At 37.0% G+C, this 26,658-nt stretch overlaps 1 protein-coding gene across 7 annotated transcripts in view; it reads left to right on the top strand.

Annotated features, from left to right (window-relative positions):
* The window catches only part of BAZ2B (bromodomain adjacent to zinc finger domain 2B), a 457,412-nt gene extending 440,159 nt beyond the window's left edge, over window positions 1–17,253 (top strand). For all 7 annotated transcript variants that reach the window (XM_066346467.1, XM_066346473.1, XM_066346468.1 and 4 more), the window contains 4 exons: window positions 2,637–2,783; window positions 10,079–10,344; window positions 10,612–10,755; window positions 14,925–17,253. In XM_066346467.1, the coding sequence (XP_066202564.1) occupies window positions 2,637–2,783; window positions 10,079–10,344; window positions 10,612–10,755; window positions 14,925–15,078 (711 nt within the window). In that variant the 3' untranslated portion in view covers window positions 15,079–17,253. The remainder of the gene's footprint in view (window positions 1–2,636; window positions 2,784–10,078; window positions 10,345–10,611; window positions 10,756–14,924) is intronic.
* The last annotated feature ends 9,405 nt before the right edge of the window (window positions 17,254–26,658 follow it).

The following is a 26,658-nucleotide window of genomic DNA, read 5'->3' as shown; positions in this document are numbered from 1 at the left end:
TAAAATGCCCATGGCATAATAATAATAAATCTGCAGTTTCCACAATATTCTCAACTTCAGTTTTTTCACAACCCAGATTATAATTTACCATGAATTTTAAGGTATTATTTAGTTCATCTGATAGCATTTTTACTAGGTAAAATCTTTCTTCTAAAAATTAGTATTAAAACCAGTTTTAAAGCCAACTGCTCAAATATATTTGGTGAACTCTAGGCTATAATGAGTCAAAACGTTGAATTCCTACATCAAAATAGAATTTGTACATTTCTTTAATCCATACTGAAGCAGTCATCATGTCAGTTTTGTTATAACCTATAAACAGAAACCCAAAACTTATACTAAACTCTGCCTTTATATTAGTATACTTACTTCCTGCTATCTAAAACATTTAGTTTTTTCAATTTAATTATCATTATTTAACTCCATCTCTAATAATCTTCATTTCTTTTTTAAAATGCTTAACAGTACATCATTTGCTATGAAACTACCTTACAATGAAGGCAGAATCTCATATTCAAAGAATAATACGCAGTTTAATTAGAAATATAACAGTAGCCCTGGCCGGTTGGCTCAGCGGTAGAGCGTCGGCCTAGTGTGCGGAGGACCCAGGTTTGATTCCCGGCCAGGGCACACAGGAGAAGCGCCCATTTGCTTCTCCACCCCTCCGCCACGCCTTCCTCTCTGTCTCTCTCTTCCCCTCCCGCAGCCAAGGCTCCATTGGAGCAAAGATGGCCCGGGCGCTGGGGTTGGCTCTGTGGCCTCTGCCTCAGGCGCTAGAGTGGCTCTGGTCGCAACATGGCGACACCCAGGATGGGCAGAGCATCGCCCCCTGGTGGGCAGAGCGTCGCCCCTGGTGGGCGTGCCGGGTGGATCCCGGTCGGGCGCATGCGGGAGTCTGTCTGACTGTCTCTCCCTGTTTCCAGCTTCAGAAAAATGCAAAAAAAAAAAAAAAAAAAAAAAAAAGAAATATAACAGTACCTATAATAATCCTCATAATAAGCCATAACAAAATGTGCTCGGTATCTTTAGAAATACCTTCTTTGTCAGAGACAAAGCTTACCAGGACAGAAGCAGCTGTTATAATTTGTTTCCAGATAATTCTGCCTACAGTGTGCTTTATATCATGGTTAATATTAAACATCAGGCAATATCTATTCTATTTTACTCTAGGAGCAAAGGCATTAAACCCAAATATTAATCCACTTATTCTAACATATTGTAAGCTACAACTGGGATTTTTCAGAAGGGCTATAAGCTCAATATCTGTTACCCTTTTTTAATAATTGTCAAGAAAAAAAAATTTTTTAATCATAAATGTGAGATATAAGACAGACTTTGTAGTGTTTTTGGTTATCTATTGTAGAAAGGGAGAATTTACTTGATGTTCATTAATCTGATTTTTAAATTGTATTGTTATAGAGATTTAAATATAACTTTCCAAATGTTATTTTTCAATAAATATATTTGATAGATATTTGTTAAGTTAAATAGTGTATGTCTGCCATTGTGATAAGATTCTTAAGCTATAATTGGTGTATATATTGAGTTATATAAGATTATTTTAGTCTTCCCCAAATTGATTAATCGTATTGAAAATTAAAAATGAAGTTTAAACAGTTAAGCTACTTTGTTTTTAAGAGTGTATAAATACATAACTATATAAATTAGTGGAAATCACTTAAAGTTTAAATGTTTTTGTTTTAAATATATTGATTGCAGGACATATCTACTATGGGAATATAAACTAAATGTCAAAATATAATGTTAGCACTTACCATTTTTTAAAGCCATCTTGGAGGTTTTTACTTGTCTACTTTTCCTTCTTTTCATTTGTGAAATTTGTTATGAAGTGTATGTATGCATGGGGGAGAATATTCTTTTTATAGATTTTAAAGTTCTTAATGGCTTATTGGTATTAGAAATGCTTTAACAGATAATAAATAATTTTATTTTTAGTTCTAGAAAATAAATCAAGACCTCTTAAATTCTTTAATTAATTTTTTTAAAAGAAATAATTTTGTATGATTCATTTTCTACCCTTGTGACACATTTGATTTGGGTTAATTTCCAAAGTTTCTTAGTTTGGACAAATTTTTTAATCGACCATAAAAAATAGGTGGATAATTCAGTCAAAATATGGAAACATTTCTATGGTTTTATGTACTCTATATAATTCTGATACTAATGCTAATACTAATTTTGATCTTAAAAATTAACTCTTACTTATTTCTTTCTCAGGATATCATGAGGATGCTAAGATAAGCAAAAGTTGAAATACATTAAAATAAAACACCATGTATTAAAGCTATTCATTGCTTTATGTGCTCTAATGTCATGTTAATTATTTCATATGTTAATGTGTACATGCTTCTGAAGTGTGTGCAGGCATTCGACTTCTAGCTTTGTTCTTTGCAGTGTACCTGAAATGTGCATTTACCCCAACTGAACTGCTCACCCCGTCATGTGGTCCATATCTGTGTAACGAGAGATACATAGATGTGTATGGCTACTGTACATTTGTTAGCAAGCGGAATGTTCATTACTAATATAAACTAGGAATTACGGTTTGTTTAATATCCCAATAAGTATTATTCATAGCAGAGTGTTAATTTTAAATGATTTTTCATGTATTATAGTACTGCCAAATCTGTCGAAAGGGAGACAATGAGGAACTGCTCCTCCTTTGTGACGGCTGTGACAAAGGCTGTCACACATACTGCCATAGGCCCAAGATTACAACTATACCAGATGGGGACTGGTTTTGTCCAGCTTGCATTGCTAAGGTAAGACTGATTTAAGATTAAACCTTTTTTAATTTGAGGTAACATTGGTTATTAACATTTTATAAGTTTCAGGTATACATTATATAATTCGGTATCTGTACGCACTATAGCATGCCCACCACCAAACGTGTCTAGTTTCCATCTTGTCTCTAAATATATGACTCCTTTTACCTATTTCTCCCTCCCCAAGCCCCTCCCCCTCTACTAATTACCAGTATGTTGTCTGTATTTATGAGTTTGTTAATTGCAGAGGGTTTTTTTTGTATTTTTCTGAAGTTGGAAACGGGGAGGCAGTCAGACAGACTCCCACATGCGCCTGACCGGGATCCACCCGGCATGCCCACCAGGGGGGCTGCTCTGCCCATCTGGGGCATCGCTCTGTTGCAACCAGAGCCATTCTAGCACCTGAGGCAGAGGCCACAGAGCCATCCTCAGCGCCCAGGCCAACTTTGCTCCAATGGAGCCTTGGCTGCGGGAGGGGAAGAGAGAGACAGAGAGGAAGGAGAAGGGGAGGGGTGGAGAAGCAGATGGGCGCTTCTCCTGTGTGCCCTGGCCGGTAATCGAACCCGGTACTCCTGCACACCAGGCCAACGCTCTACCACTGAGCCAACTGGCCAGGGCCATAATTGCAGAGTTTTATGGGAATATTTTATATATTCATATATCATAAATTTATCTTTCTAAAGTGTTTTTTAAAATATATATTCACAGAGTTGTACAACCATCACGACCCCAAAAACGTATCCTTATACCCATTAGCAGTCATTCCCCACTCCCCTTCTCCCTGAGCATTTAGAAGCCATTCATCTACTTTCCATCTGTGAGGGCCCTGCTGTGAGCTAGCCCGTGGTGGTGGTGCTTGCGCAGTAGCTGTGCCAAAGGACATGACCTGGAAGTGAGAGTGCTTGCCCTGTGGCTCTCACAGTTATATTACCTGCTGCCTTAGCTATAGTTTACTTCAGCAGGAAGAGGCGGTGCATCCGCGAATTCTTCTGCACTGTATAAAACTGGCCTTAGAAAATAAAGGACGCAACGGCTTCTGTAACGTTTTTTCCCCCATGTGGGCTCCACATACATCCTTACCCTCGTCACCCACCCCTCCCAAGGGGCCCCTGGACCACGACACCATCTTTATGGATTTGCCTGTTCTGGTCATTATATATAAATTAATTCAAATAATATGTGCCTTTGTGTCTGACTTCTGTCACTTAGCACAATGGTTTTAGGTTTTTTCTGTGTTCAAGTATGTATCAGTATTTCATTTTTAAATAGTCAAATGATATTCCATTGTGTATATATACCACATTTTGTTTATCCATTCATCAGTTGATAGACATTTGGGTTGTGTTTCCACATTTTGGCTGTTATGAGTAATGTAACTATGAATATTCATATACAAGTTTTTATATGAATATATGTTTTAACTTCTCTTGAGGATATATCTAGAAGTAGAATTGCTAGGTCATATATGCATTTTATGTCACTCTCCAGTCACATTTAAATTAGAAACCTTTGAACTCTCATACCAATTGATTAAAGAGAAACAATGTGATAAAATAGGGAATAACAGGTTTACAGTTAAAAAGTAAAGAGTCAGAAGTGTGAAAGGGTCAGCATGTATGGAGAGACAGACTCTGCTAGGTGTTCCCAACCTCAGTCACTTTCTTTCTTGTTTAATTTCTTGGCCTCATCGTTACCAGTAGTTACTGCCTCTTCATAAGCTCAGTTCCAAACATCCGCCTGTCCACTGCCTTTCTCTTTCCAGTCCACTCTCTCTAACATGCCAACAAATCTTTGATTTCACGAGGACCTTCAATTCCTTTATCTGAAGACCTTTTCAGTGTCCCCTTTCCACTTCATGTCCTCTCTTTCTTTCTAACCTAGATTATAATGTGTCAGTCAGTGTCCCGTTATCATAATCACTGTATCCATTGGTGGCTCCTTTGCCTCTTTTTTTTTACATAGCAAAGCAGCATTCTGGCTCATCCAACACTCTGACTTCCCCAGCACCTGTACCTTTAAATCTGAATATGGCTAGAAATAAAAACACTTAGACCTTAAATTGAAATCATTAAGAGGGCCTTTAATGGTGTGAGATGATTTACCTCCAGCTTTGTCTCCATTCTCATTCTCATTTGATGACTTTACTCCAATGTCACTTGAAAATGGAAGCCATTAGAAGAAAATACCACAGGGATCCGCTACCGTCCTTCCTGTATATGAGCTTATATAATCGACCTCTCTCCTGTGGCCTGAGCTGCCAGTGTCCCTCCATACGTGTTCCCCAGAGTGCGCCTCAGACCCCAGTCCCTCTCACTCCCTGAGGATGGCTGCAGCGCCCTCTCTTCCCCTGCGTCACCAGTCCTCTTTCTCCATTGGGTTCTTGTCGTCAGCCTACTACCATGCTACTGTTTCTCTCACATTAAGAAAGTGAACAAAAACCCTTTCCTGGCCTCACTTCTTCCTTGTTCCACTTCCCCCATTTCTCTCCTTCCCTTTAGAGTAAAACTTCTAGAGTGTTTTCTGTCCTGGTTCTCTCCAATTTCTCTCCTTAAATTCAATCTTGAACTCACTCCAGTCAGATTTTTACCTTCACAGCTCCGCCAAAATTGTTGTTACTGTGGCTACAAGAAACTTCCACATGGCTCAGTCCAGTGGTTAGTGCTTAGGCCTCATTAAACCTATCCATTACAGCTGACTGAGTGGAAATTCTTTCCTTCTTGAAACGTTTTCACTTGGCTTCTAAGAAATCACCTCACTGGTCTTCTCGCCTTTGTTCCTTTCCAGTCTCTTTCGCTGGCTTTCTCACCTCCCTGACCAGTTAATATCAGAGTGCTTTCTTAGTGTCAGGGTTATCATCTGTAAAATGGGACAGTTTCTACTTCATGGAAATTCATGGGGATCAAATACGGTCATGAGTGTGAAAGTTTTAGTAACTTTAAAATTCTGTGACATATTCATATCAGACTGTATTTTATAAAATGGCAGAGGGTCTCATACAGCATCATTTTCACTAATAATGGCTTTTTTATTTCTCACTAATTGATCATTTTGTTATAAACAGTTAAATGTAATTCCATAATATCTTCACTGGTGGTATATAAACTATCTTGAATTTCATGACTGTCAAGTTAAAGACAGTTTCTCTAATACTTTATAAATTACTAACAAGTTGGTGTTTTAAGAGTTGGAGATATCATCTGATATGCTAAAGGAGGTTTTCTTTTCAGTAAATTTGCTTAAATCAGAATTTTGGCTCTTTATCATTGAAGGAGTAGAGTAGGAAACATAAGTTCTGAGATCTCATCCAAGCCCTTCTATGTAAATGTAGCTTTCTAAGCTGCTGCTTTTATTGTTTTCTAAATGTAGTGAGTCACCTGTTCTGTTTTTCATAGCAATAAATATTAGAAACACCGATATAAGGATTTCTAAATTAAGATTTTAAAATATCTTTCCAGTAATTCATTGTTATTTATAAATATTTATACTATACTCTGAAATGGCTACTTCTGCATACATCATTGTAAGTATTTTTACTCAGTGTGTATGTATGTGTATGCCAATATATATACACTTTATTATAGTTAAATAATCACAGAACCACAGACTCAAATAGATGTGCATGTGTGTGTACATATTTATATACACTAATAGACACACACACACACACATACAAGTTTCAAACTGCATTGCCTGTGGAAGTCGGGGAGATAACACAAAAAAGATGGGACTGTGGCAGACAGGAAATTATGTCCCCATTTAAATAGACAGTCATCAGTCAACTCCAGCCAGTTGTTGTAAAGATATGTGGGCCAGTGTTCCAGGACCTACCAATATCAGGGTTAGGGATTTTTATGCATCTTCTCCCAAAAGTTAAATATTGGCAACAGATTCAGAATTTCTACAGGCATTGTCCAGGCCAAACAAAAATGCATGGGCTGTAGGCTGTTTACAGCCTGTGAGCCAGCAGTTCACAACTTCTGATAGATAAATACACAAACATAGCAGAAATGTACTCTTATATGTGTAATGCGATAGGTTCTGCTCAAGACATACTGAAGTTCCTTTTTAAGTTTGGACGTCTCCATCCAAGAACAAAGTAGTCAGTTGGCAGAGTAATAGTATAAAAGCTTACTTTTAAAAGTATGTGTATGTGCATGGTCTATTGATGTGAGTTGATAAATGTCATTTATTAAAGAAATACATAGAGACTTCATTGTTTTTTAAAACATAAAAAAAAATAAAAAAAATCTTTTGATTCTGCAGTTTAAATTTCATGTTTTCTTACTGTGAGTATTAATTTCTTAGAACATGCTCCTAAGTAATATTTTAGTTCAAACAGGAACTAGAAATTTTGGCCTATAATTCATGAAATTTTGTTGTTTTTAAGTAACACAATTATTCAATCTAACTTGATTTAATCTTCATTAAATGGACTTTTCTCATTACATTAAGCCTTCTCTTTTTTATGATTACAGAGTGCTAAAAGCCCAGTGTTATATGAAAACTCAAAATAATCAGATCATAGTGAATAGAAATTAATAAGCAAATTGAAGAAAAGACAGTAGGCTCCGGCCAGTTGGCTCAGTGGGCCTGCGGGGTGGATCCTGGTGGGGACACATGCAGGAGTCTGTCTGCCTCCCCTCCTCTCACTAAAATTCAAAAAAAAAGAAAAGACTTAGTAAAACATTTTAATTATTTCAATTAGTGACAAAGGGTAGTGACTTTTTGATATGGTATCAGAAAGGTGTTAGATTTGTGGTTTGCCTTATTATTTTAATCAATTTAAATATTTCAGTTAAGGTCCTGGCCGGTTGGCTCAGTGGTAGAGTGTTGACCTGGTGTGCAGAAGTCCCGGGTTCGATTCCCAGCCAGGGCACACAGGAGAAGCGCCCATCTGCTTCTCCACCCCTCCCCCTCTCCTTCCTCTCTGTCTCTCTCTTCCCCTCCCGCAGCGAGGCTCCATTGGAGCAAAGATGGCCCGGACGCTGGGGTTGGCTCCTTGGCCTCTGCCCCAGGCGCTGGAGTGGTTTTGGTCGCAACAGAGCGACGCCCCGGAGGGGCAGAGTGTCGCCCCCTGGTGGGTGTGCCGGGTGGATCCCCGGTTGGGCGCATGCGGGAGTCTATCTGACTGTCTCTCCCTGTTTCCAGCTTCAGAAAAATACAAAAAAAAAATTTTTTTTAATAAAATTGTTGGAATGGAAAGGTAAAAAAAAAAAAAAAATGTGTGTGTGTGTATATATATATATATATATATTTCAGTTATACTTTTAGCCTGCCCATGGAGGACCAAATATATACTTTTTAATTACAATTTGCATTCAACACTATTTTGTATTAGTTTCAGGTGTACGGCACAGCAGTTAGACAATTACATACTTTACAGAGAGTTCCCTAGAACCAAATATATATTTTTTTCTTCTTTTCCAAGTGCTAGCAGGGGAGATAAACAGAATCCTGCATGTTCCCTAACCAGGATCCAACCAGCAACTGCTTGTCTGAGGCCAATCCTCTGCGCATCTTGGGCAATGCTTTCAACTGAGCTATTTTTAGCACCTGAGGCAAAGCCTCCACGAATTCATCCTCAGTGCCCAGGCCAATGCACTCAAACCAATAGAGCATGGCTGCAAGAGGGGAAGAGAGAGAGAGAAAGAAGGGGGAGGCTGAGAGGTGTAGAAGCAGATGGTTGCTCCTCCTTTGTACCCTAACCAGGAATCAAACCTGGGACATCCACATGCCTGGCCAATGCTCTACCACTGAGCCGAACAGCCATGGCCTTGGAACCAATATTTTTAATTGCTTGATTAAGACAATTAAAAATTTTTTGCTAGACGAGATCATGAAATCTTCAAAGAAATTGATGTGAAATACTCTAAAGAAATGTTTCTGGCCAGATATATTTCAAGAATACACCAATTTTAGTCTGACCAGGCAGTAGTGCAGTGGATAGAGTGTCAGCCTGGGACTCTGATGACCCAGGCTCAACAGCCTGAGGATGCCGGCTTGAACGCAGGTTCGTCTGGCTTAAGCGTAGGTTCACCAGCTTGAGCATGGTGTTGCTGGCTTGAGCCCAAGGTCGCTGGCTTGAACAAGGGATCACTGGCTCAACTGAAGCTCCCCAGTGAAGGCATGTATGAAAAAAGCAATCAATGAACAACTAAAGTGCCACAACAAGTTGATATTTCTCATCTCTCTCCGTTCCTGTCTGTCCATCTTTGCCTGTCACTCTGTCTCTCCTCTCTCTCTCCAAAGAAAGAATACACCAACTTTAAATTATAACTAGATTAAATATTGACTCTGTAGTCTAAGATTTCTTAATAAATGTGGGTAAGAGAGGAAATAATGTTTAAAAAGGGGGTAAACAGTTTCTGGGAAATCAAAACAAAACCCATACATTACCAGTGACTTTGCATATCACTTTTTTCAGATTTGTTATGTTTATTATAATATTCAACTCAAAATTCAGTTTTATTTCTGTTTCTAAATTTAGGTGGGAGTTCACTGGTTGCGTCAGTGTGCTGCCATGTTGTGGTTAGATTGCATAAAGCCACATTGAGATTTTTTTTTTCCGTGTAATTTGAGAGCTTAAATGACCTTACCAATTGTGTTGCTTATCTTCTTTTACAAATGAGAAAAACAGGGCCTCAAACATTTTTGTAGGAAGTTTCATAGCTAGTTACTAACAGAGTCGTAGCTGGAATTTACATGCCTCAATTCCTAATATGATTTCTTTCATGCTATTTCTTTATTGTTTTCCTTTAAACAGACTTCCTTTTTTCTTCCTCGGCCTTCACCACTTCTTTGTTTAACTGTGGAACCCACAAGTTTGTGGAATTCTCTTATAACAAATGTGTTTATTTTTTCTCTAGAGAAAGACCAGTTCCCAGTAGACTTGAGCTTACAAGGGACTTTTTCTCTATTTGGCAGTTTGTGAACTATTTTTGATGTGTTGGCCTAGCTTTTTAATTCCCTCTTTAACTTTCTTATTAACAAGTTCTATGTTTTTATTTCTATTCATCTTTGTTCTCAATTGTACTGTCCTCTAAAAGATAGTCTGTTTGTATCTTTATACTCATTCAATCAGTGAGCTATACTAAAGGAATACTGCTGATAAATTCTGTATAAAGATAGATTACCATGAGATCAGTATCTTCAAGTTTTAGATTTTTTCATGCTTTATTAGGTTTTAGCTTTGTATTATGAGAACAAATTCATAGATCTCTTTTGAAAATAATAAAATTACTAACTTTATACATCTTTTTATTATACCTAATTTACTTTTTTTTAAATTAAAGGCAAGTGGTCAAACTCTAAAATTTAAAAAACTTCAAGTCAAAGGAAAAAAGACTAATGATTCAAAGAAAGGAAAGAAAGGAACTTTAACAGGAGATACTGAAGATGAAGACTCTGCATCTACCAGTAGTTCACTAAAAAGAGGAAACAAAGACCTAAAAAAGAGAAAAATGGAGGAAAATATTTCCATTAACGTGTCCAAACAAGAAAGTTTTGCTTCTGTCAAGAAACCTAAAAGAGATGACTCCAAGGACCTCGCTCTTTGCAGGTATTATTTCAGTCTTTATGTACAATATATAGTCATGATGTCCCATTTTATTTGTTTAGAAGCCTTCTACCATATTAAAAGTGTCTTTTTTGACAAGTTTTGCAAACAGGAAAATGTAAAGTCTATAGTATAAGTAAATCTTCTTTTGCCTTTTAATAAATAAATAAATTTGCATTGTTTATCCTGAAAGATTATGAAAGCTAAATTTTTAATAAACATAGATAATTCAAAAGCAGAGATATTGATTTCAAACATTATTTTCTTAAGTGTGATCCTTAATGAAATGGAAACTCATGAGGATGCATGGCCTTTTCTACTTCCTGTAAACTTGAAACTTGTTCCTGGTTATAAGAAAGTTATTAAGAAGCCTATGGATTTTTCCACAATCAGAGAGAAATTAAGTAGTGGACAGTAAGTAAATCATTTTAGTTCAATATTTATTGAATGCTTAATATGTGCTAGACAGAAGCCCTGACTTTGGAGAAGGGTCTGTGTAGGTGTATGCTAGTGTGTGTGTGTGTGTGTGTTTGCTTAGGGTGGTATGGTGTGGATATGAAGTCAATCAAAATTACTCAATTTAAAAGGAGGGTGATAAAGCTGCTTTTGGCATTGGAAGGGCACCAAACCCAGCCTGGGAGGTAAAGAAAAACCTATCGGGGAAACCTCCCAGAGTAAATCTGTAACGTGTACGCTTGCATTGTACATCAGTGGAGTATTGACATCACCTCATGTGGATTTAATAAAAATTGATTCTTTAATATTTTCAGGTTATTACAATATATAGATTATTAGAAATTTTAAATATGAAAAGCTTTATTATAAGTTGTTGGAGAATACTAAAAATGTATGTAGTAAATGTGGAAGAAAATTATTATTGCTTCACTCTACAATATTCTCTTTGTGATTACTGAAGAGTGAGTTCCTGGCCACAGATCATGATCTTTGTTAGACCACCTCAGACCCCTGCCAGAAAGTAGCAAATGTTAATGGAATTTAATTGGTTCTCGACACTGGCTCGTCTTGGAGCCACAAGAAAAGCCCACGTGAAGGCATCCCACACATGAATGGCCAGCAGCTGTGGAGCTGGATTTCTTCCCCCTTCTCCCTGCTCCCGTTATTCCTACACCCGGTTTAGATTAATGTAGCTCATGCCCATCGCTTCAGGCAAAGAAAGTCACAGAGAATATATAGAAAGAAGAAACTTTAAAAGAGTAACGACAAGATACAGTTTAATTTTATGAACATTGTTATTATTTTTCTCATTATTATGCAATATACTGTTTAGTTCGTCCTGAGCATTCTTTTGGTGAAAAGCACTGTGCTCCATAATTTACATTCAATTTAGAAGAGTTGAGTAGAATTTAACTCATAATGATGAGTGTCCTCATATCAAATGATCTACTAGATTGACCAAATGATGAATTTATTTCTGAAATGTTGGTCTTTTAAAGGATTATTTCTTTTTTTTTTTTAATTACAGAAAGGACGTGCCCAAACTCAGAAAACACTTACAATCATTAAAACTATAGGTTCTAATGTGAACCACACATCAAAAGCTGCTGTCTAGATGTGGACTAGTTCTTTTGCTTTTTTTGGTCTGTCCAAATAATTAGATGTTTAGAGGGGTTGCACAATGGATTTTATAATCAACGTTGCTAGGACAAGACTTACACAAGGAGACTTGACCATGTTTAAATTAGCTCATGACTTTAACGTCCATCATTCTTTTAATTTCTGGAGAGGACGAACCACAACCCCTAACTCCCCCAAAATAACAGGCTTACACATTAAGACAAAATTACCAGAAGAGCTACAAAATCGAAGTTCCCTTTTGAGACTGAATCCTGATGAATGGAGGCAGGCAGAGAGGAAACAGTTCCTTATTCTCGGCCTGAGATGCCCGCTGTGTGGGAGGCAAAATTTAGTGCATTCAGTTTCCTCTAACTTGAGTTGTTCAATTAAACCCAAACTAATGAGTTGGAACCAAAACCTCAAATTTTTAGAGTAGAAATTGATAGAACAGAGGTTTCAGGGACACATCTGCTTGAATGAATCTTTCTGGTTTTATCATCTGCCCACGCTCTAAAAGAATGGCTCGGACTGGGCATTGTCCTTCCTTCAACTAGAATCTCATCAAGAATGTTCTCCTGGATTCCAGTCCCTCTAGCATTAATCATTAACCTTTCCTTATAGTAAAGAACAGCCTAAACAGGTGAATATTTCTCAAAGTAACTTTATAAGTGTTTTATAAAAATTATTCTCACGTGTTATATGATTCCATTTATGTGAAATATCCAGAACAGATGGGTGCTGGCCATGGGGTGGGAATAAGGAGGAATAGAAAGTAACTGCTCAGTGAATAAAGGGTTTCCTTTGGGGGTAATGACAATGTTTTGGAACTATTTGTAGATAGACGTAGGGATAGGACAGTGTTGTTAATATACTATGTGCCACTTAATTGTCTACCTTAAAGAGGTTAACTTTGTGTTACATGAATATCACCTTAATAAAAATAATTTCCAGAAGAACAGGAAATGGATAACATTATATAAGGCCTGAATTAACCCTGTGAGCTCTTTACAGATAGAAAATTTTATTTCTTTCATTATTGCACATATTACTAAAAGAATGAGGGAGGGGAAACTGCACAAGGTGTTTCTTCAAAGAAATCATTCCACTTTTATCAGGTCTCAAAGCTAGTGTATGCTTCACAGACATTTCTATTTGGGAAAATTATCTCAGTATCCAGCTTATCAGAAGTTAGAATTAATGTATTGATTTGAATTGAATTGACTTGAAACAAACTGCTCCTTTCTTACTAATAAGTTTAGGCAAATTCATTCATTTTTATGTCCTTATCGAGCAGGAGAAGTGGGCTATCCCCCTAAAAAAGCGCTCCGGCCACAGTGCTTTGTACTGAAAGCCAGTTCCCCTTCATGTTATCTCAGTTAAAGAGGTAGCACATGCTCTTTTGCTTGTTTTGGATCATCAGATGTCAATGCTTGAGCAAAAGGGTATATTAGAAGAGTGATGGGGAGAAATGGGGAGTGGGGGAGATTTAACACAGAGCAGCATATGGTGGGATGTATGTGAAAGCCACAGGGCAAGTATAATGATTATAGTGCATAGGAGGCATTTATATGTTTTCTAGTGCAACTAAATATAATATATATATATTTATTTTTTTAATTGAGTGAGAGGAGGGGAGGCAAAGACAAATTCCCACATGCGCCCTGACCAGGATCCACCTAGAAAGCCCACTAGTGGGTGATGCTCTGCTCATCTGGGGCCCTTGCTCCATTGCAACCACAGCCGAGTTTTAGCGCCTGAGGCAGGGGCCATGGAGCCATCCTCAGCTCCTGGGGCTAGCTTACTCTAATTGAGGCATGGCTTCAGGAGGGGAAGAGAAGAGAGAGAAAGAGAGAGAGAGAGAGAGGAGCAAAAGGGGGCAGGGTGAAGAAGCAGATGGGCCCTTCTCCTGTGTGTCCTGATTGGGAATTGAACCCAGGCATCCACACGCTGGGCCAACACTCTACCACTGAGCTAACCCACCAGGTCCAACTTTTTTTTTTTACTTTTATTAATTTTTAGAGAGGGAAGAGAGTGAGAGAGAGAGAGAGAGAAGGGGGAGGGAGGAGCAGGAAGCATCAACTTCCAAATGTGCCTTGACCAGGCAAGCCCAGGGTTTTGAACCGGCAACGTCAGCATTCCAAGTCGACGCTTTATCTACTGCGCCACCACAGGTCAGGCATTTACTTCTTCTTTTTTTTTTTTTTTTTTTTTTTTTTTACTTTAAGAGCCAACTTTTTGAATGTGGATAATAGAGGTACTACAAGTGACACAGCTGGTCAGAGTAGTTAAACTAATCAAGTGTGGTGAGTCCTATAACAAAGAATTGTAATGCAGGTCAGACAGGAAATTGGATGTAAGGAAAATGCTAGTTAGTGCACATTTATCTTGATCTTCAGAGAAAGCAGTTTCTCTATTTCATGTGTCTTTAAATTCTATGTGGTTCAGACCCCATGCAATTATTTTAAATGTTCCATGTATGAAGGTATAATATGTTTTATATAATTTTAAATGCAGTTATTCTAGCCTGACCAGGCGTTGGTGCAGTGGATAGAGTGTCAGACTGGGATGCGGAGGACCCAGGTTCAAGACCCCGAGGTTGCCAGCTTGAGTGCGGGCTCATCTGGTTTGAGCAAAACTCACCAGCTTGGGCCCAAGGTCGCTGGCTCGAGCAAGGGGTTACTTGGTCTGCTGAAGGCCCACGGTTAAGGCACATATGAGAAAGCAATCAATGAACAACTAAGGTGTCACAACAAAAAACTGATGATTGATGCTTCTCATCTCTCTCTGTTCCTGTCTGTCTGTTCCTATCTATCCCTCTCTCTGACTCTATCTCTGTCTCTGTAAAAATAAATAAATAAATAATAAATAAATAAATAAATGCAGTTATTCTAATCTTTTTCTTTTTCCTTTCAGTCTTACTTTTTATTTTACATTTTATTACTTCATCATTTGATTACAAAGAAAAGCCACCCTACAAAAGCAACCTCTAATCATGTGTTTTATTTCAGGTATCCGAACCCTGAATCCTTTGCTCTAGATGTCAGGCTTGTTTTTGACAACTGTGAAACATTTAATGAAGATGATTCTGATATAGGCAGAGCTGGCCACAGTATGAGGAAGTATTTTGAAAAAAAGTGGACAGATACTTTCAAAGTGAGCTGAAGTTATAATATCTCTCTTTTTTTTTCCTTTTAAACAAGGACAAATGAGACCAGCAATGTGAACTGTATTACATAAATGTGCAAGGCACATACATGATGACTTTTTTTTCCTTAAAATAAGTATCATGGAAGAAAGTACCAGAAGAATGATACCGTTTTTAAAGGCTTCACTCCTACAACAACCAAGGCCCTTGGTTATTGGTTTGTGTGATTTATCAGCTAATTTAGGTAGAACAGGGAAGCACACCCAAAGAATTTTCAAAGGAAAGGGTGTTATAGTGCAATAGCAATGAAACTATATCAAATCGCACTGAATATTCAACACCAGAGCTCTAATGTGGGAAACGGTTTTCCTTTCCCTCTCAATAAATATCTATTTTTCATTTTTTTACTTTGTAGTTTATTTTTTAGTGAATGTATTTAATTTTATGAATTATTTATGATTAAACCACATCCAGAATCTTCGTTTTCTGTGAAAAGGAAGAACTAGAAAATTGCTTTAAATCTTGAAAATACAACAAGGAATGTTTTAAAATATAAAACAAAGCCAAGTTAAACTGTTTACACTGATGTGCTCTAAAAGCACCAAAAATAAACTTTACTGTAGAGTTACAAGTACATTTATATATATATATATATGTTGCTGCATCACTTGTGTAGTTAAATTGTATTTCCAGACAGTGAAGAAAAATTGACATGTATATACTGTTCATTATTGTTTATATTATGTCTTGCTTTAAATATGTATTATGTGTATATATTGTTTGCAGACATTATTGTTTATGCCTTAGAAGGACTGTAGCATTTTATTTTAGTCTGAAGGTAATTATAGCTATACAGCTTGTACAGTAATTATCCTCTACCAACACTGTGGCGTCTCCTTGATCTTGGTAGTGCCTGCCTTTGAAACAGGGTGTAGGGGATATTAGTTTTCCATTTTTCTATTTTGTTATATAATTTTAAGCCACCAGGGCCTAAATTAAAGTATGATCATTTGTATCCATGTGGAATAAAATTGTGACAATTTCCTAAACACACAGTATTTTTTCATAGAAACATTTCCCTCCCATTTGCCTTGCCTCAGAAATAAATTTAAAAGACATTTGTAACCACTGTGTTTTATCTACTGTGTGTTGTGGTGGCCTGTTGGAGGCAAATAGATGAGAATTTTTTTTGTACCTATGTAAGAGTACTTGAAGTTTTATTTAAAATAAAATGTTGTGGAAAAGGTAGCATTCTTTTTTTTAGGAGTGTTATTTTTCACTACTATGTGTGGCACGGATACAATAAAAGACTTTTACAAACTAGTTTTTAGTTTTTCTTAACCTGAAACCTGGAAATACAGGGTTTGCACAAAAACAATGAATTTAAATTTGATTTTTACAGAGTCATAAGGAAGGTGCAGCAGAGTGTGGTTCAAAGAACATTGAGCTGGGTAGAAGACGGGGCTTTAAGTCAAGTGATAGGATTTCAATTTTGAACCTCTCTGGACCACGTTTTTTTGTGGGTTGGTTTTTTGTTGTTGTTTGTTTGTTTGTTTTGTTTTTTACATTTTCAATATGAAAATGTTAAAATAAAATTTTAAGGTGTTTTGATAAGAGAAATGTCTCTACTGGTAGACATAGAACCCCATGGTCAATAAGAAATTTCGATCATATCAGTTAGTCTAGTAAGTCAGGAGATGCAAAGTGCAGCGTTCATGACGTGTGATGTGGTGCCTTGCTGGGCGCTGGGGAGTCAGTAGGAATGTGACAGGCTCAGGCTCTGCCTTCAGGCTTATTGCCTCGTATAGAAGTGGCCCTTAAGTAATGTTCTTAGAAAGTGGCTTTTAATGGTGAAGGAGGAATAAAAAATTTTTGAAGGAAATGTAAATGCTATGAAGCCGCAGAGCATTTTCCAAAATCCCTAGACTGTGAAGACTTACATGCAACTCAGCTGTTATTATGTAAATATGTCAGTTTCTGTAACCAAATATTGTGGTGATGCCTTAAAGGGCTGGTGCTTAATCAAAACTACCATGTGGAGCAGGGGATAAGGTGGTGGTATGAATAAAGTCTGTGTTTTGTGTTTATACAACTGCCAGGTGCTCCATGGGGAGTCTTCTTCATGGGTGATAAGTGGCTTATTTGATAATAACACTTGGTGTCTGAGGGGCTCATAATAAGAAATAAAATACTTAAACACACACAAAAGAACAATTTTTTTTTAATTTTTTTTATTTATTCATTTTAGAGAGGAGAGGGAGAGACAGAGAGAGAGAGAGAGAGAGAGAGAAGAGACAGAGAGAAGGGGGGAGGAGCTGGAAGCATCAACTCCCATATGTGCCTTGACCAGGCGAGCCCAGGGTTTCAAACTGGCGACCTCAGCATTTCCAGGTCGATGCTTTATCCACTGTGCCACCACAGGTCAGGCAAGAAGAACAATTTTTTTAAGAGTGATAATTTTCTTTTAAAAATAAGATATCCCAGGCTGACCAGTGGTGGCACAGTGGATAGAGCATTGACCTGGGGTTTTGCGGTTCAAGGTTCGAAACCTCAAGTTCACTGGCTTGAGTGTGGACTCATCAGACTTGAGCACTGGCTTGAGCCCAGAAGTCACTGGTTTGAAGCCCAAGGTTGCTGGCTAGAAGCCCAAGGTTGCTAGCTTGAAGCCCAAAGGTCACTGGCTTGAGCCCCCCAGTCATTGCATGTACGAAAAGCAATCAATAAACAACTAAAGTGACACAACTCATCTCTCTCCCTTCCTGTCTGTCTCTCTCTCTAAAAGAATAAATAAATAAAATATCCCTGGTTAAAGCCAACTACTGTATTGTGAGGACATTATAGCAGCCCTAAGGGACAGCTAATACCTAGCACCAACTCACAAGCAGTGTGACTGTTGCATCGTAGAAGTGGTTCCTTCAGCCCAAGTTAAACATTCAGATGACTGGAGCCCCTACCAACCTCTTGACTGCAACTTCACAAGAGACTCTAAACCAAAACTACCCAGCTAAGCCACTCTTGAGTTCTTGACCCACAGAAACTCTGAGATAGTAAGTGCTCATTAGTGGTTTAAGCCACTCAGTTTTGAGTAATTTGTTGCTGTGGTAAGAGTTTGTCTGGGATTCGTACCACTGGAGAACCTGCGCTTTCCAGGTGACACTTCACACTCCTGCCAGCAGTGGGGGGGCTCTTCTTCCCTCCCTCCCAACCGATGTTCAGTGTTTGTTTGCATCATTTTTCACTAATAATTTATTACAGACTGAATTTGAATACTGTGCTTTGAAAAATAACAAGCAGTTTCTCTAATCATATTAGCAGCTTCAACTTCGATTTGCCTTTCTTGTAGTTTTCGTTTTATGTAGCTATTGTATCTAAACCTATCTGCTCTCCAACAACTAAAGTTTCCAGTGTCATGATATCTGGGAAGAGATGGGATCACCTGAAAGATGTCAGCACAGTCAACACAGTGATAAAGATGTACTTAAGAGACTTTTATCCAGGTATTGGTGTGGACAGGGGAACCAGCCCTTCTCCTCAACACCACAAGCACAACGGAGTCTCTATACCTGACAACCTCTGGGGTGTCTCACCAGCTGGACAAGGCACATTCACAACACATTTACCCTCAGCCTCTACCTTTGCCCTGTTTCATGATGCCTATCTCCCATTTTTTGTTTCTGAGAATTTTAAATTTAAAAATGTGATATTTATTATCACATTTTCTAGTTCTGCCTATTTCAAGTTAAATCTAGCCATCTGATTGGAATTCTGGGTATTTTCAAAGTTCATCCTGAGTCATGTGTTTATCTGCATGCTCTTATTGTATGCATAGATTGTTGTCTTTAGGTATGGATGTAATTAGCTTTCTTCTCCTTTCAAGATTTCTATGAGCGGCTAGAGTTCATATTCCTCCATAAATAAGGGTATTGCTATTATGGCTGTGTAGTTCCCGTTCTCATCTGATACAGTTCCTTGACAGATTGTGTCTTAACACATTTATAACACCCAGCATCTAGTATAATGTCTGACATATTAAAGGTACCCAGTAAAACTTTGCCAATAAAGCCTTCCAATCAAGGAGGATATTCAAAAAGATGAGTCTCACTCTGAAAGCAGTGCTAAAATTGGGATTCTAAATATATTTTAGGTAACAGCTATGCTGGAATAAATGTGTGATTGTCCAAAATGATTGCTTTAAAAGGGATAGTTCTTATTGCATGTATATTTGAAGTTTATAATAATATCTTCAAGCTTAGTAATGTTCTGATAGACAATACAGCTCTTTTCTGGGACATGTTGAAGAGGCTCATGTTGATAATAAAGGGCCTAAGGGGTCCCAGGTTTTGATAGGTGAGAAAGAATAGGTCACCTAATACAAACCAATTTTTTTGTAACTCTACAGATTGCTTCCCTCTGGTCTCTAACTTTGACCTCATTTCAATAGGGACTCTAACTTTGATCTCATTTTCTTTTAAAGGGGACAACACCTACCATCTGGTAAAGTCATTGATGCCATAGTGTCAGAGATTTCTAGCTTTCCATCTTCCTGGGCATATGGTGAAGTGTATTTCCTATGCCCTGTGGTTGTGTATGATCATTTGACATCTAGTTCTGGCCAAAGAGATCTGAATGCAAGATTCTGTCTCTTACTGGCCAAGCATTTAATTTCTCTTTTCCCTCTGGCACAGCAACTGTAATGTTTAAAACAACTCATACTCTGTTAGCCTATTTCCCGATTAACTAAGATGAACAGAATTCCCTACCAACTCACAATAGACATAGCATAAGCAAGAAATAACCCTTTCTTGCTTTAAGTCACTGAGATACTGGGCTTTGTTGTAACTGCACCGTATCCTGGCCTATTCTGATGCTCACAGACTGGCTATCAAACCATTGAATTAGAACGGGGAAAGAAGTAAGCCCAGTACGACTTAATATCCCACTTCTATATCCCGTCACTTAAGAACAGGTCCTAGAAAAGAACTAGAATGCACCAAAGAGGAAAGTATGATAAAAGATTAAGAAAATTTGGGGACAGCTAGTAGATTGAACTGGAGTTATCTGTCCTGGTCAGAAAAGACTGCTAATATATATCACCTAGGTTCAAAGGGAAAATGTTTCTGAGAAATGTAATGATGAAAAACACAGAGACACCAAGAAAAATGGAGGAGCTCAGGGCCGTTTGACGCTGTGAAACATTGGGGTGCTGTGAATTTGTGTGGATGATGCCTTATGCCATTTGGAGACTCAAATTTTAACCCACCTAAAGAAGCATGCATGATAGGAGTGGTAGGTTTTATTGATGTAGACAATTACTAGGCTTCAGTCAAAGCAGTGCTTACAAGGATACTTATTGTTAGAAATACCTATGTGGAAAAAAGTATATTGCAAATCGATAACCTATACTTCCAGTAGGAAAAGAAGAGCAAACTAAACCCAAAGCAAGCAGAAGGAAAGAAATAATAATTAGAGCAGAAACCAATGGAATACAAAAACAATGGAGAAAATCAAACTAAAAATTGCTTTTTTTTAAATAAAGATCAACAAAATTAACAAAGTTTTCCCTAAACTGGATGAGATAAAGAACACTCAAATTATTTAAGTCAGGAATGTAGGGACATCACTACTGACCTTACAGAAATAAAAGGGTTATAAGTGAATACTATGAACAAGTGAATGTCAACAAGTTAGATAACTTGGATGAAATGGACAAGTTCCTAGAGAACACAAACTAGAACACAACCTACCGCAACTGACTTGAGAAAAAAAAGTAAATAGACCTATAATAAGCAGAGATTGAATTAATTTTAAATTCCCACAAATATAAGCCAGCCCCAATGGCTTCACCACTTAATTCTACCGAACATTTAAAGAAAAACAAATACCAATTATTCACAAACAATTCCTAAGTCATTTGGCCAGTATTACCCTAGTAACTAAATCAAGTATATCACAAGAAAAGGAAACTAGATACTAATATCTTAAGAATATAGATGCACCATCCAGTGAGCCAGTAGCCAGGCTGACAATGATTTTTAAAGATCACTTTCTTTCACCTGACCTGTGGTGATTCAGTGGATAAAGTGTCATTGTGGAGTGCTGAGTTTGCTGATTCAAAACTCTGGGCTTGCCCAGTCAAGGCACATATGAGAAGCAACTACTAGAGCTGATGCTTCCTACTTTTTCCTTACCTTCTCTCTCCTCTCTTTAAAAAAATCAATAAATAAAAAAATTAAAAAAAAAGAATATAGATACATAAATCCTCAACAAGATACTAGCAAACTGAATCCAGCAATATACAGTGTGTCCGTAAAGTCATGGTGCACTTTTGACCTGTCACAGGAAAGCATCAAAAGACGATAGAAATGTGAAATCTGCACCAAATAAAAGGAAAACACTCCCAGTTTCACATCTATTCAGTGCAGTTCGATATGGGCTCATGCACAGATTTTTTAGGGCTCCTTAGGTAGCTATCCCGTAGAGCCTCTACAGACTCGTCACTGACTGATGGCCTACCAGAACGGAGTTTCTCCACGAAACTGCTGGTTTCCTTCAACTGCTTATCCCACCGAGTAATATCATTCCTATGTGGTGGCGCTTCGTTATAAACGCGCCGATATTCACGTTGCACTTTGGTCACGGATTCGAATTTAGCGAGCCACAGAACACACTGAACTTTCCTCTGTACCGTCCACATCTCAACTGGCATGGCCGTGGGCTGCTCCGCTGTATACATGGTGTTACATCATCATCTGCGCATGCGCACATGCTGCCACATCATCCTCCAGAAACTGGGAGGGTTTTCCTTTTATTTGGTGCAGATTTCACATTTTTATCGTCTTTTGTTGCTTTCCTGTGACCGGTCAAAAGTGCACCATGACTTTACAGACACACTGTAGAATAAGAATTATACATTATGACCAAGTGGGATTTATCTCAAGAATGCAAGCTTGGTTTAAACACTCAAAAATCAATTAATATAATATGCTGTATCAATAGAATAACAAGTACAACATGATCATCTAAATAGACACAGGAAAATCATTTGACAAAACCAAATCCAACAACTTTTAATGATAAAACACTCAAGTCAGAAAGAATTTCAACCAGAAAAAGAACATTGGAAAAATACAGCTCACATCAAATTTTATGGTGAAGAATTCAATGCTTCTGTCTCCCCTCATATTATGAATAAACAGGATGTCCACTATCACACGTCTAGTCAGCATGGTACTGGACAGTCTATCCAGGGCAATAACGCAAAGAAAGGGCATCCAGATTGGAAAGAAAGATGTAAAACTATTCCCATTCACAGATGACATGATCTTCTATATAGAAAATCCTAAGGAATCCATAAAAAAAAAAAAAACAAGTTAAGCAAGGTTGCATGATAGAAAATCAATATACAAAAATCAATTGTTTTCCAGTATGCTAGCAATGAAAAAATTAAGAAAATTCCGTTTATAATAGCATCAAAACAATAAAATACTTGGAAATATAAATAAATTTAACAAAAGTACAAATATGTGCCCTATAGACTAAAACAACGTGGAAATCAAAACTTAAATGGAAAGACATACCATGTTTATGAATTGGAAGACTGAATATTGTTAAGACGACAATAATCCTCAGATTGATCTACATATTCAACACAATGCCGTTCAAAATCCCAGATGATTTTTTGGCAGAAGTTGACAAGCTGTTCTTTTTTTAATGTTTACTTTATTGATTTTAGAGAGAGGAAAGAGAGAGTAAGAGAGAGACAGGAACATCTGTTCCTGTAGGTGCCCAGACTGGGGATCAAACTGGCAACCTCTGTGCTTCGAGATGATGCCCTAACCAGCTGAGCTATCTGCCAGGGTGACAAGCTATTCTTAAAATTTATATAGACATCCAAGAAACCAAAAATAGACAAAACAATCTTGGAAAAGAACAAAATCAGAGGAGGTACACTTGCCGATTTCAAATTGCACTGAAAGTAGACTTCAGACTGTGTGGTGTTGCTATGGGAAGAGTCCTATACTCAGTGAAACAATACTGAGGTTCCAGAAATAATCCTTTATTTTTTTGCCTAATTGATTTTTACAAGACAATTCAAAGAGGGAAACATTTTTTTCAACAAATAGTGATGGAATAACTGGATACATAAAAAAAAGTAAAGTCGGACTTTTCCTTTGCATCACTTTCAAAAATTAACTCAATGGATCACAGACCTAAATGTAAAAGCAAAAATTTTAAGATGCTTAGAAGAATGCATAGGGATGCTTTGTAAAGTAAATAATTGTCTAACCACTACACTGTACACCTGAAACCAATAAAAAATAATATTGAATATAAACTGTAAATGAAAAACAGTTTTAAAGTCAAAATAAAAAAAAGAATGTACTTGCAAGAAAAAAATGCATAGGAGTAAATCTTTGTGACCTTTAGTTAGGCAAAGCCTTCTCATATACTATACAAAAGCACAAGTGACAAAAGAACAAAATAGATAAATTGAAATTCAGCTAGATTAAAAGTTTTTGCTGCAAATGATAACCTTCAGGAAAGTGTAAAGACAACAAAAATATTCTATTATATTGTGGTGATAATTGCACAACTTTGTAAATATACTGAAAGCCATTGAATTATATACTTTACATGAGTGAATTGTATGGCATATAAATTATACATCAGTTAAGCTGTTTAAAAGCAAAAGACTCATTGCTCAGTTTTAAGGTGATACCATTGTTGTGGTTATGGACACAGATGTGTTGCCTTTTTCCTAAGGGAATGAGCGTGAGAAATGAGGAAGTCATAGGAACGATGAGGTATATTAAAGATGTTCCAGGCAGAACAAAAAGATTTCAGGCTTGCCTGGCACATATTGATCTGATAGAAAACTATCTCACGTATAACTATTTGAAATAAAGATAAACAAGATTGTTTAAACAGTGAATGCTTTTGTCCATCCTAGAAAAATTGAGTTTGTAATTGGCACCGTGGAAAACTACATGAGACAAGTAGGGGAAAAATGTCTGGGTAGTTTTCTTTGGACAAGAGAGTTTGATGTAACTTAACTACTTTTTAATTTTTATAACGTTGGATTTTAATTTTCAAGGAAATTTAAACTTTGGTCTTTAATTTCACCCTGCAAATTTCATAAAAAGAAGTAGTTTATGTTCATTGCCTTTTGGTCATTTTGTTGTTGTGGCATCTTAATTGAGTAATCTTGTTTGCAGAACCCCTCATAAGCAAATTTGGACAATATAGCTGCACATAATTTAGAATTAGAATGAGATTAGGGAATAAATGTTAAGGTTTGAGTATAATGGCCTTAGAATTTATTTAATATGTATATTGTTCTGGTTTCAGAGCTTTCTGAAGCAAAATCAACACTGACCTCTATTGATTAAAAAATGGCACAATATTTGGTATTAGGGAGGTGACTTTATTAAGGTTGGAGGAAAGACAGTCCAGAAACTTTGGACTTCCCCCCATACATTCAGGGAATGGCCACACGCCTGGCTGGCCTTGCTCAATAGGTTAAGTAAAGAGAAGGAAAAGCTGTTGAACGTTTGAGGTTCCTGTTTCTATGCTAAAGGTATTAGTCCACTCTGTTGATACAGATTGGGCCTCTATAGCGTAGTGCCTGCCCCCTTCACTCCCTCTGTGTCAGCTACAAGAACATGCACTCTGGTCAGCTTGGGCTCAGCAGTAAACCTAGCAGTATAACCTCTGCCCTATCTGTGGTTTTCCTGCACTTCCTGTGACTAAGTATGCAAATCTACCTACTTCTGGGATTCAGAATTAGGAAACCCATTGTTCTGAATCTCTCACACCCACATCTCCAGCCTAGACATTTTCAATATTAAGGGGAATGCTTTGATGTCATCTCTCTTCTCCTTTGCCTCTCTATATAGGCATGGAAGTCAGGTGGGAAAAACAGCGGCTATTGATTAGCTTCCTCAAACTATAAGCTATGTAGCTGAAGCAAATCAATTGATAATATCCCCACTATCAGACAATTTGATAAGGGATTCTGTATAGTTGCAGGCATTTATCATATCAACTTTTAAATTTGAGCAGTATCAAGACTATTATTGTAAAACTGACCTCCTCCTATTTGTGTTCTTGGTACAAATTGCTATTAATATTTCCTAAAAAATCTCTTTTGTATATAAAAATGTGGGTATTCTAAAATCATTTACATAAATTTATTAATTAGATATTAAATATGTTAAATATTTACTATTAGGCTTTTAAAATATTTTATGTCTAAGGATACTAGTTGCTCAACTGATTAAATTAAATTATCTTCTAATTGATCAGAATTTTCTGTGACATCATGACATCTGTTTCATCCTGTAAATCTTCCATAGTATCATTTCAAATACCGTGCCTTAAAATAATAAAAATGGTTTCATTTGGATTACACTTCTTAGTAACAGAGCTTCAATTTTTCAGTGTGGTCTAAACATTTAAACTACTTCGGAAAAAAGTATTAGGGAAAACCCATGGTGCATTATGGAAGCAATGTGAACTTCGATGCTCCCTCTCAGCATGGTGGCTGGATGCATTGGGAGAGTGAACCAAGAGCTGTATTACCTTTGTGACCTTGTCTTGAAAAGTATATAGTGTACTCTATTATAGTTGACGCAGTCATAATGGCCCACACAAATCAAGGGGAAGGGATATAACCTCACTTCTTGATGAGTGACAAAGCTCTGGAAGAGCATAAGGGATGGTAAATATTGTTGTTGTCATTTTTGAAGAATATAATTTGCCACATTAGGCATAACATTTTATTATATTATTTTAAATATAAGTGCCCTTTCCTTTTTGAGTTACAAAAAGTAGAATTAAAGGAATGTTTTGACTTTCTTTAGGGAAAATTCAGTTAACTAGTCTGGAAGTCATTAGTGAAAAGCTGGATAAATATTAGTACCAAACACTGAGGTTAAAATAGAGTCCTAACACTATTTGGTTAGTAACTGACAGGACGTTATGGTATTTTCTAGACTGGTATAATCAAAATACGGTATTCCAGACTATAAGGAAGCAAAAAACAGGATTTGCTAATTCTGTAAGTTGGATTATTGTTAAGTGAATTTGATTCAACAATGTCATATTTTCTTCTTATGTAATCAAAAATCATGAATCTGAAACTGAAAATATGGGGTTTGTTTTCAAAATGCATTATTAACATTTTGCATTCTCTAAAAGAACATTAGTAAGATATTAGAAAATAAAGAATTTGAGATGGCAAAAATAAGAAAAAATTTAAATTATAAGAAGTTGGAATTTAAAAAATCTATAAACAAGTAAAATCCATCTTGTATCAAAGAGGAAGGAAAGGCATTATTGGAATTTACCAAGAAATACCAAGTGTAGCCATGGCAGCATCACCTTTCTTTTTAGTATCATTATTTCCAGTCACACGTGCATTTTCTCCCATCAGGCAGTTCTCATTGTGCCTGGCATGCCCCTTCCTCATTCTCTGGCTGCCATCCTCTAGGTCTTTCTTTTAAATACAGGATGGGGCAAAAGGATGTTTACAACTGTCCATATGGAAAATAATACAAAAATTAATAAATAACAATATAGGAATAAATTCTGTTTCG

Source organism: Saccopteryx leptura, chromosome 7 (assembly GCF_036850995.1).
Source record: "Saccopteryx leptura isolate mSacLep1 chromosome 7, mSacLep1_pri_phased_curated, whole genome shotgun sequence".
Taxonomy (NCBI): domain Eukaryota; kingdom Metazoa; phylum Chordata; class Mammalia; order Chiroptera; family Emballonuridae; genus Saccopteryx; species Saccopteryx leptura.
Note: the sequence above shows the minus strand (reverse complement) of the source record. Positions and strands in the feature narration are given on the sequence as shown.